This window comes from Euprymna scolopes, chromosome 6 (genome assembly GCF_053919585.1).
Source record: "Euprymna scolopes isolate OS-2025 chromosome 6, ASM5391958v1, whole genome shotgun sequence".
Lineage (NCBI taxonomy): Eukaryota > Metazoa > Mollusca > Cephalopoda > Sepiida > Sepiolidae > Euprymna > Euprymna scolopes.
The window spans coordinates 136107683-136120182 of record NC_136487.1 but is presented as its reverse complement, the minus strand read 5'-3'; the positions used below and the strand labels follow the sequence as shown (position 1 = coordinate 136120182).

At 34.9% G+C, this 12500-nt stretch overlaps 1 protein-coding gene across 1 annotated transcript in view; it reads right to left on the bottom strand.

The window, feature by feature from the left end:
- The window catches only part of LOC145277972 (uncharacterized), a 208121-nt gene extending 203499 nt beyond the window's left edge, over nt 1-4622 (bottom strand). Inside the window, exon 1 of the mRNA XM_080130106.1 lies at nt 3788-4622. Within this exon, the coding sequence (XP_079986232.1) occupies nt 3788-4107 (320 nt within the window). The 5' untranslated portion in view covers nt 4108-4622. The remainder of the gene's footprint in view (nt 1-3787) is intronic.
- Between the last annotated feature and the right edge of the window lie 7878 nt (nt 4623-12500).

Sequence of the window (12500 nt, the reverse complement as noted above, 5' to 3'; positions counted from 1 at the left end):
ATTCACCTTGGAATCTGCTATTCGTAAGCACCTCGCTGAAAATCCAGCGTGTGCCAATGCATATAAAATGGACTGGTTTAGGATTTTACACCGGGCTGACTCTTCGAATCAACTGAGGATTCTGGAGTCAGTCTCTATCCTCTCACGCAGGCCCTCTCTCAGTCGACAGAAGGAATTCGTAAAATCTTTGGACTTATTTGGGGATATATTTTAAATTTTAACTTCCCCACATATCCCATTTTTGTACATATATTTTATACAATTGTACATATTCTACAACGTATATATTACTCGTAATTTTTTTTTACTCGTAATCCAATTCGCCCATTCGCCCTTCATTTAATTATATATATATATATATATATATATATATATATATATATATATATATATATATATATATATATTGTTTTGTTTTTTTTCATTTCATCCATTCGTTATAATTTTATAAGTAATCCCCACTTAAGTCTTCGCTCTTGCGTGACATTTGTTTTACACTTGATAGAAATTCAACGATTGACTCCCGATGAGTTTGTTGATGAAAGGGGCCCCTAGAGTCTTCTCGACCTTATTTAAAGCGCTTTATATGTTTCGTACCGTAAAACACTTTATATGTATATATATATATATATATATATATATATATATATATATATATATATATATATATATATATATGCCAATTGCTTCGTCTTTACAGAAGTTTGCCATCCAACTTCATCACAGTTTTCAGGTTAATCGTCCGTGGGCCTGAAGATGACTTTTCAGGTCAGCATTTGACTTGCACAGTCTACCACACATATTGCAGACAAAATTGTGCATTGAAACTTGTTTCACTTCTGCTTCGTTTTTTTTTAATGCTATCAGGAAGATTAGACATTGCCTGGTATTAAATAATTAAGAATGCCATGTCATGCCCATGTCACCATAATACGTTTTAACTGTAAAGTTTGATAAATACATAGTGTGTATCCCCAATGTTACACGTTCGACGTTTTTTGCATGAATGGAAAAATCTGAAATTTTAAAGGGGGTTCTGCCCTATAACTCCCTTCGTTTGAGTGGGAACACGTAAAAAATCATGACCACTTCTTCTGTCTTCCCCAGAAGATTTTATAAGACATATGATTAAGAAAAAAACATTTAAAGTTTTAAGGGTGTGAATCTATTTCATAGCTCAATTGGGGGTCACGTAGAGATTCAGGACAACTTCTTAAAAATGTATGCATATAGTTTATCTTTTATCCAAATGGGATACATATTAATTTTGACGGAGGGGTATCTTAGAAGAGTATGTAGAGAATCGGAACCACTTCCATTGTTTTCCCTAGAGATTTTTACATATTATTACAGCTTCAGTCTTTATGTAGATTCTCTATCTTTTCTCTCCATAAGAAGCACATATGCACATAAAAGTTCCTCCCTGGCTCAAATAACAATATATATATATATATATATATATATATATATATAGAGAGAGAGAGAGAGAGAGATAGAGAGAGAGACAGAGAGAGAGGGAGGGAGTCACGGAAAACGAAATTGCGAATATTTCAACAAAAAATTGATAATGCACTCAAAAACATTTACTAAACTCATTATACCTTACTCAAGGAAAACAAGGAGCGTTCTAAAAAACATCCGTTTCCCGTGACTCACGCTATATATATATATATATATATATATATTATTTTGTCCTTTTAAGTTTTTTATTGTTGAAAGAACTCAGAAACATTCCGAGATTCATTATTTCCTAAGTAATTTGTAATTTATATTTATTACGATAAAAATTATAAGAAAAATCGAAAAACTAAAAAAAAAAAAAATAAATAAAAACAACGATATATAGTTTACAAACTTTGTTTTCGTATAAGCTGTATCGCCGAAGAGGTTTCTAGTTATTGGTAACTAACTGACCGAAACATGCTCATGAATGTGTAGCAACATATTATTGCTTATGTAAAAACAAATAAAGAGTATACCCTGCTCTACTTCGGTATTGAGCACTCTTCTATTAACCTCCTTACACTTCATTGGTTACTTTACCTCTGGAAAACAATAACCTCAGTATATATATATATATATATATATATATATATATATATATATATATATATATATATATATATATATATATATATATATATATGGGCATCAAGGTTCTCAGTGCATTGAGAATCATGGTGACTATGCAGAAAAAATAATTTCTGGAGTGCATTTTAATGGTACCCCTTTTTTTGAGTTGAAAAATAGGAGGTATTACTTTAGGAACGAACCTGCTATGTATTCCATTCTAAATGCTAATTTTTTTTTAATTTAGTTTTTATAGGAATACACCTCAATTTACAGTGTACATATATATATATATATATATATATATATATATATATATATATATATATATATATATATGATGGACTCTCCCGTCGATTTCGACGCATCAGCTTCCGCCACAACAACTTAGTTGTTCGGAAATCCACACCGATAATTTGTTTATAATGGTGAAGGCTTTGTGTAGAACCAACCACGCTTTTTTTTTTTTTTTTTTTTTTTTTTTTTGCTATTACTGCTAATCGCTGATGATTGCCATTAGACAAAGCATACAGTTCAAAGCAGGTTTTTAAATAAAAGTTTCCTTCTCCTAGATACATGCCTTTACTTTGCATCTCTCCAGATGAATTAATGCGCCTCCAGATACCAACCTGGAAATTTCTTACGACTCCATGCGGTACATACAGCGCCTTACCTTCCCAAATGGTCACCCATCTGATACTGGCTAGGCTTATCATTGCTTAACTTTGGTAATCTGATGAAAATCGGTGTGTCAACATGATTGTGCCGCATTGTGTGTGTGTGTGTGTGTGTGTGTGCGTGCGTGTGTGTGTGTGTGTGTGTGTGTGTGTGTGTGTGTGTGTGTGTGTGTGTGTGTGTGTGTGTGTGTGTGTGTGTGTGTTTGTTTTAAATAACATCATACGTTCGTTTTATTGTCCATCAGAAAATGACGTTGGTTGAGTGGTTAACCACACGGGCTGATAACCTGGGTGAACCAAGTTCGTATCCATTTCACTTAGGATATTGGCAAACTTCACTTGGTTCCTCCTGTAAGTGCTCGGCGTCTTTCTAAAAAGGATTAAAACTAAAAAGATATCCAGGAAACATGCAAACAACAGAACCATCTGATTCATACGAAATGAAAGAATTGTCCTACTGTTTTACGGAAACACCGGAGATCCAATCCGTAGAACTAAAAACACAAACCCTAAGCGTCTTTCAGTCGATGGTAGCTACTTCCAAATTTTCGCATTGTTTTTATTCTACGTGCAAAATTTCCAGTGTTTTTTTTTTATGAAACCGCAAGCATCGACGGGCGATAAAATTAATATATTGTATTATTTTACATACATATATATTCTTTTAATACTTAATAGAGCACTCTGGTCATTTTTTCCAATACAAAAACTCACTGTCCTATGCCAATTAAAGAGAAATCCTTATAGACTGGGGCAATTTTTATTTTGTTCCAATCCAAAGTGCCCTCTTTTTAGACTGCTGGATTTCACCACATAAAAACAGACCTCGTGTCTAACTGTACCCTTTTAGGGAAGCAATTAAATAGGAAAAAATCTCGATGAAAGTATGTTTCCAGTTTCAAATTAAATTCCAATGACCAAGATAAAAAAAAAATCAGTCCACAATCATATTTTTTTTTTTGTTTATTATTTGCAGTATGTGTATATTATTATATTTTTTTAAATTTATAATTATCGAATAAGAAGTTAAAATGATTTACCTGTAATTGTTGTGGTCAAGTAGTTTCGCAAGTAGTGTGGCCGTGAATGCTTTGGTCAGTCCTCCAATACAGAAAACCGTCTCATCGTCAGTTAACTTCTGACTGGTTGAACTAATACGATTGAATCCTTCATTGAAGATGATCTGGTCGTCGCGGACGATAGCCACGCTGGCCGCTTGTGCCCGCGAGCATTGGATGGCATCGTTTAAAAATGTCGACAGGTCATTCATCTGCGATTGGGACAAACTCCTGGAATGGACTGTCGGATTTAACAGGCAACACAAGGCAAATAGAATCATCCATTGTTGTGATAATGACATTCTTGGATTTTTGTGTAGAGTTTTCCGAAAATGTATTATTGCTGATTTTTTCTTTGAATTTTATAAGCAAGGAAAAGGAGAATAAGAAAAGAAAAGCCTCTAAAATATTTTAAGAGCTGTTTCTGAACAGTTGAACATTACTTTAATAATTCAATGTTCTAAGCGGCAGAAAAATATTCTTTTTAAAATAATTCGTTTCAAATATTTTTGTTAAATATTTTCTCGTTTTTTTTTTTTGTGTCTTTTTTATATATATGTTTACAAAAATGTAAATATGTTTTAAATATATTTTTGAAATTATGTTTCTTGTTAAATATTTTCTCGGATTAAAAAAAATACTTTTAGAAAATTTAAAATTGAATTAATAAAAAAAGTTGTTTTGTTTGTTCTTTTTTTAACTTTACAAGTGTTTAAATTTTAGGTTTGTTAGTTTAGTAATTTAATTCTATCTCATTAAAATAACAGAAAAAAAAATTATTAGAATCTTAGTGAAAATTGTTATTAAAGTTGTCCGTGTTCGAATATTGTATCAGTGGTTCCGTAAGTTCGTCTGCTAATGGCTTTCAGACTTCGGCCGCGTAATCTCCGCCCGTTTCCACTCCCACCTCCAGAGATTCTAAAGGACGGTAAATGGGGAAGAGAGAGAGGAAAGGAGGTGTCAACAGAAGACATGCACAAGGAGCACGCGCAGAATGGCAGAAGTATTACGTCTGCTCACACCGTTTTTCGTCTCCCTCTCTCTGTCACTTATCGAGTCAGATACATCTTTTTTTATTTATATATTTATTAATTTATTTTTTACATCCACTTGCTTGAAGAAGTACCGGTAGGTGAAGGGGAAACCGGCACACACACACACACTCTCTCTCTCTCTCTCTCTCTCTCTCTCTCTCTCTCTCTCACACACACACACACACACACACACACACACATACACACACTAAGGTACGCTATGGCTTCACTTCCTCTCTCAAAGAATGGTATATCTACACAACGGTTCCGGCTGTGAGACAGAAACCCCGCCCCTGCTAACCTCTCTCCGGTGCGTGTTTTCTTATTTATTCATTTTTTTTATTTTTTTATTTTTTAGAGACGACCTAACTACAATATTGCGGTAACAGAGAAATAAGTGGAAAGCTAGGCAAGTGTATTATTGGTGTATGTGTGTAGGGGAGGGAAAGTATAAAAAAAAGTGGAGGAGGACACACACACACACACACACACACACACACACACACACACACACAAGTGTTTTTTGTGAGCCTAAGATGGAGAATCTTGACTCGCCGCTGGATGTATCGGCGAGCAACCGCGGTGTTACCATAGAAACCGGAGAAGCGAAAGTGGGCGTTGCCTGTCTGCACGTGGTAAATTTGACAAAGACAAACAAAAGAAGAAAACAACGAAAGGAAAAATGAAGACGAAAATGAAGAAGAAGAAGAAGAAGAAGAAGAAAGAAGAAAGAAGAAAAGCAGACGAATAATGAAAATAGAGAATAAAATGAAGACAATAAAAAAGAAAGGAATGTAGAAAAAAAACGAAGAAAAATCAAAGAAGATACAAAATAGAAGAAAGAAACGAGAAAGACGAAAAACAAAACAAAAATAATAATAATAAAACAAAGGGGAAGAAAAAAAAATAGAAGCAATAAAAGTTTTTTTTAAAAAAATAATAGATAATAAAAAGAAAGAAAACAAAAAAAAAACGGAAGATAAAAAGAACACAAAAAGGAAGAAAATCGAAAAACAAAGAAGAATACAGAAGAAAAAACGAAGAAAAAGATAATTAAACGAATAAAGGAAGAAAGAGGAAAAGAGAAAGACAAAACGAAACGCTGAAAATAGGAAAATAAAAAAGAAAGAAAAAAAAGAGATGAAGAAAGAAGAAAGAAAAAATCCAGAAGAAAAAAAAGAAGGAAAGAAAGGAGTAATAATGATGGAAGAAAAAAAAACGCGAAGAGAAAGAAGGAAGGCAGAAAAAAAAAAACTCGAAGTAGAAGAAAAACAAGAAAATAAGGAAAAGGAAACAACGGAGAAGAAAAAAAGGAATGGAAGGAATAAAGGAAGGGATGACTATAGATAAAGCAAAAAAAAAAAAAAAAAAAAGAAAGAAGGAAAATAAAAAAGAGACTAAATAATGAATAGAAAGAAAGAAGCAAATATTAATATTATTAATAATATTGTTATAATAGAGATTATATATAATTCGGTACAGACCCGACAATGGAAGATCAGAGTATAAATAAATGTGGATTTATAAGACCAAAAATCCGACCTTGATCGCCCTCCGTGACGCAGTGGATAAAGACGTTGAATCTCTACGGTTCCAGGTGAGTATTGTCTGAAGATAGAATCCTACCCAAAGCCGGCCAGATGCTCAGTTGGCCAAAACGTGGTGAGACGACAATTATGGAAGGCAGTAAAACAACAACAACTATGGATGGCAGTAATTGCTGAGAATGCAGTCAGGAGATTCGGAGTTCCTATCTCGTCGCGGTAACTAGTTGGCCGAAATATCGTAAAACATCAACTTAAAGATGAGGATAATAGTCCGCAATAAACAAATGAATGAGATTATATATGTCTGTAACTGAAACTACGCCACTGCGCATGTCACAATTCTTGTCTGTCTTATTTCGGATGTTTTTATTTGAAATGTTTATCATCATAAAAGACGGTATTATATTATTTACACCGATGATCTATGTATTTTAACATTCGGTTCAGATTTTTATTGTTTATTTTTTTGCTAACGAATTATCATCTGTCAAGGTCCGATGCCACTCGAGGATAAAATTAGTTGGACGATGATCGTCACTTTGAGAAGATTTGAAACAATGGAATAGGCAGACGATAATTAAGAGGAATGATTATCCAAGAGATTGTTTATATTATACTTGAAGACGACCACGTTGTAGCCGATTGGGGATCAGACTGGTGGTATTTTGTTTCACAGATGGGATGTTTTAGAATAGAAAAAAGATATATATATATATATATATATATATATATATATATATATATATATATATATATATATATAGAGAGAGAGAGAGAGAGAGAGAGAGAGAGATAGATAGATAGAGAGAGAGAGAGAGAGAAATAATTTTACCTTCCCTAGGACAGGTACTTTACAGCACGTATATGAAATAATTTTAGCTTCCCTAGGACGGGCAATGTGCAACACATATTTAAAATAATTTTACCTACCCTCGAACGGGTAATGAAAACACATATATGAAACAATTTAACGTAATCTAGACAGGTATTGTACAACATACATGAACTAGTTATAAAGCAAAGAATGAAGATACAACGAAAATAATAGTAAATCATTTTTTAAAAACTTGTAAGTTTCAAAGTTGCGACAAACACACAGATCAACACAGAAGAGGCAGTTACACGATTTTATTAACACTAAGAAACGATAGGAATCAATCATATAAGAATAAAAATACGAATATTAGTCTTCAGAGCTGGAAGCAAGAATATAGAGGTGTCATTATTCGACCCCGGGTAATGCGTATTATGCCTGTTAGTGTAGTGTATACTATATGAATACATTTCTTATATAAGACATTTAGAAGAACTCGTCTTCATACCACAGCCAAAAGGAGCTTTACCTTCTTTCTCACAGTGTCTAGAGTTTGGTGGAACTTCTATGAACAGTTTTATTCCGTTTTTTTTTCTCATAAAAATAAATTGGTATGCTTGATTATTGAAACGAGCTGGGCGCACTATATTCACTTTTGTTATATAGCTTATATGTCCTGTTACTAAATTTATTTCACATTCTGAGCGTTTATTCACAATTGTTTATTCCGAATGGCAGCAAAATTCAACCCCTTCACTATAGAGGTCTTCAGATGACGGAAAAAATTTCTACTCCAGAAAGTATTTTGAGGCGGCGTTTCCTCAGTTTTGCAATATAACAGGAAAGCTGTGGTCGAGAATTCAGTTAAAGTATGATCATGAACATTTATGCGTTATTCGTACTATTCGGACGATTGTTCTCATCTTGTCCGCAAGGACCCGTAGCACAGTGATCAGAGTGCTTGGAAAAATTTTAAAATTTATATTCACCTGAGGTTTGCAGGTTCAATTCTCAGTGTGGCGATCGAAAAGTAAATTTGACAAATTACTTAGGACCGCTATCCAGTCATGGCTGACGGAACAAGAGCACGAAAATAAATAAACGGTTCCGTTCGAAATTTTGTCCAAATTTCCGAATTCGACAGAAAAGTTCTCGTGTTCGACAAAATACACCTGAAGAAGGTCGGAGGTTACATCGACCGAAACGTTGTGAAAATCACACTCAAGATGAGAACAGTAATTCGAAGAATCCAAATAATATGAATAACCAATCCTCATCTCAAAAATTCAGACACGTCTTATTTATGTGTGACATGTATGGCACAAGGTCAAGACATAACATCTAATGTAACGTACGTAACGTCGCAGTTACAACCAAACAAAAATAAATAAATACGACTTGGCTTTTCTTTTTTCTTCTTTTTTTGTAACATAAATTGTTTGTTATCCTTTTTTTTTTCTTCCCGTCTCGACACTCTCTTAAAGAGTCTCTCACTGCCAATGCGGGGGCCACATGTCTATCCCCCCTGTACATACGTTTTTCTTTCTGCTCCACTACAAGCGGTCGTAGTCAGCTATTTCTCGTCTTCGGTTTTACACGTCGATCGTTTTCAACCGAAGTTTTTCTTCTCCGACCGCGTGGTGTCCTTTTTTTCCCGCTCATATTTTCCCACGCGTTCATACGCGCTCTGTCACAAACACAATCATTCTGCAATAGAAAATATAAATAAACAGATGATTAAATAGGTTAGTAAACTAAATAATCTTAAAAATTAAAAGAAAAATTATCCTTAAAACCAAATTCATAATAGAAATCAAATTTCTTCTTTGCGTGTGGTCATAATAGAGATTATATATAATTCGGTACAGACCCGACAATGGAAGATCAGATTATAAATAAATGTGGATTTATAAGACCAAAAATCCGACCTTGATCGCCCTCCGTGGCGCAGTGGATAAATACGTTGAATCTCTACGGTTCCAGGTGAGTATTGTCTGAAGATAGAATCCTACCCAAAGCCGGCCAGATGCTCAGTTGGCCAAAACGTGGTGAGACGACAATTATGGAAGGCAGTAAAACGACAACAACTATGGATGGCAGTAATTGCTGAGAATGCAGTCAGAAAATTCGGAGTTCCTATCTCGTCGCGGTAATTAGTTGGCCGAAATATCGTAAAACATCAACTTAAAGATGAGGATAATAGCCCGCAATAAACAAATGAATGAGATTATATATGTCTGTAACTGAAACTACGTCACTGCGCATGTCACAATTCTTGTTTGTCTTATTTCGGATGTTTTTATTTGAAATGTTTATCATCATAAAAGACGGTATTATATTATTTACACCGATGATCTATGTATTTTAACATTCGGTTCAGATTTTTATTGTTTATTTTTTTGCTAACGGATTATCATCTGTCAAGGTCCGATGCCACTCGAGGATAAAATTAGTTGGACGATGATCGTCACTTTGAGAAGATTTGAAACAATGGAATAGGCAGACGATAATTAATAGGAATGATTATCCAAGAGATTGTTTATATTATACTTGAAGACGACCACGTTGTAGCCGATTGGGGATCAGACTGGTGGTATTTTGTTCCACAGATGGGATGTTTTAGAATAGAAAAAATATAGATAGATATATAGATATATAGATAGATAGATAGAAAGAGAGAGAGAGAGAGAGAAATAATTTTACCTTCCCTAGGACAGGTACTTTACAGCACGTATATGAAATAATTTTAGCTTCCCTAGGACGGGCAATGTGCAACACATATTTAAAATAATTGTACCTACCCTCGAACGGGTAATGAAAATACATATATGAAACAATTTAACGTAATCTAGACAGGTATTGTACAACATACATGAACTAATTATAAAGCAAAGAATGAAGATACAACGAAAATAATAGTAAATCATTTTTTAAAAACTTGTAAGTTTCAAAGTTGCGACAAACACATAGATCAACACAGAAGAGGCAGTTACACGATTTTATAAACACTGAGAAACGATAGGAATCAATCATATAAGAATAAAAATACGAATATTAGTCTTCAGAGCTGGAAGCAAGAATATAGAGGTGTTATTATTAGTCTGGTGGAACTTCTATGAACAGTTTTATTCCGTTTTTTTTTCTCATAAAAATAAATTGGTATGCTTGATTATTGAAACGAGCTGGGCGCACTATATTCACTTTTGTTATATAGCTTATATGTCCTGTTACTAAATTTATTTCACATTCTGAGCGTTTATTCACAATTGTTTATTCCGAATGGCAGCAAAATTCAACCCCTTCACTATAGAGGTCTTCAGATGACGGAAAAAAATTATAGAAATCAAAAAAATATAGAAATCAAATTTCTTCTTAGCGTGTGGTCATTCATACAACGGTTTCTCATTTTTTGTATACAGTCTTTTGTATTATTGTTGCAGTCTGTGATTTCTTTAAAACTGGATCAGTTCGACAGTTGAGGACAGTTAAGGCGGTGCTGTATCGCATGCTCCTTCTCTTCGCGTTCATAGATAGTTGAATCAGTTTTGAAGCCACATTTGGTCAAAGTAATTTCTGATCGCCAAATTCCTGTTCTGTTGAGTAGTTTTATATTAGAGCTTATGTGCTTATGAGCCGGGGCGGAGGGTTTCTGAAGGAGGAGGGGGGGCTTCCCATGACAGTAGGAAGGTGTCATTTCTCAACCGTCTGGTCCACAGCTGTAGTTTGGTCTCGTAACTCTTTGAGATTGTCTGCACGACAACCGAAAAGGCAAATCTGCTTACCCAACGGTTTACCTTAAAATCCACTTTAGATCCAACAAAACAACCCCTCCGAAATTTCCCTTTGAGGACGGAAGCCACAAATCACGCCTTCCCTTGTTCGTGATGCCATAACAAACCTAGACGCCTCGAAGGCATGCGGGCTCGATCTATTCTCTATTAAAAAATGTTTCACTAAAGTTGCTCCGATCAAACGCTTCAACAAATATCTTACTAAATCTTGCTTTCCAGACTGCTGGAAAATTGCTTCTGTTGTACCAATTTTCAAAAATTCTGGCGAGAGAACTGGCCCACTAAATTATCGCCCCACTAGCCTTCTCCTTCTCTATGCCAAAATCTTTGAGTCCTTAATCAATCAAGCACTAGTTCGACACCTCATATATAATAAACTTCTTTCTGACCGACAGTATAGATTCTACTGCAGGTATCATAACTGGATAAGGCAGGAGAAGCTAAGTCAGTAGCCGTAGACTTATCTAAGACCTTTGATAGGGTTTGACGCGATGGTCATTAAAATTAAATCGTATGGACGTTTATTTGATATAATCAAATCCTTCTTAGATGTCAGAACAACAGAATATAAATGTGGGTGTGCCACAGGGGTAAATCCTTGGGCCATTATTATTCCTGATATTCATAAACGACCTCCCTGATAAAATTGTCTCTGAGATGTGTAGATTTTCTGATGACACTACGCTCTATAGAAGACTCGAGGGGAAAACTAATGAATACATAACTAAAGAAATGAGTAAAGGAATACCTCCACTCTGTAGTGGAATAGGGCCGAAACTAGATGGCCACGTTCAATGCCACCAAGACTAAGCTTTTTTTTTAATAATTACAAGAAATCCTTTCAACCACTGATTGGCATGGCTAATGATATATTACCTGAAAGTACTTCCCTGAATATTCTAGGCTTAACATTCACAAAACAACATGACTTGCAACAAATACATTGAGATAATCGCCAAAGCTGCTGCGAGGAAGGCGGGCTCTCGCTATCGTGTTAGAATGTCATTCATACCTGAGAGTATCCTGTATCTCTAGAAAGCCACTATTCGCCCATGTATGGAGTTTTCTTTTCACGTCTTAGCTGGTTCATCTACCATTAATCTCTGGCTCCTAGATAGGGTTTTAAAAAAGAGCCGCCAAACTAATAAATCCCGTACTATCAGCCAAACTTCTGTCGCGTCACTATCCCTGCCCCTGTTTTACAAGTACTTTGATGATAAGTGCTCACTCAAAGCGAACTCAAAGCACTAGTACTCACTTACTCAATGTAAATATTCCCGACAAACCAGGCAAGCAGCAAAATCCCACCCATACACTGTAAAAAAAATCCTTAGATGGCGTAAAGCTTTCTACACAAATAGCTTTTTCCCTTGAACTGCTAGACTTCGGAATTCCCTCCCAGGCCCGTACGTCCTTGACTGTACTGACATGAAGAAGTTCAAGTGTAATGTGACCAGATATCTCGTTGCTCAACTCCCTATATAGTATCCCGGTAAATATGGTCCCTAT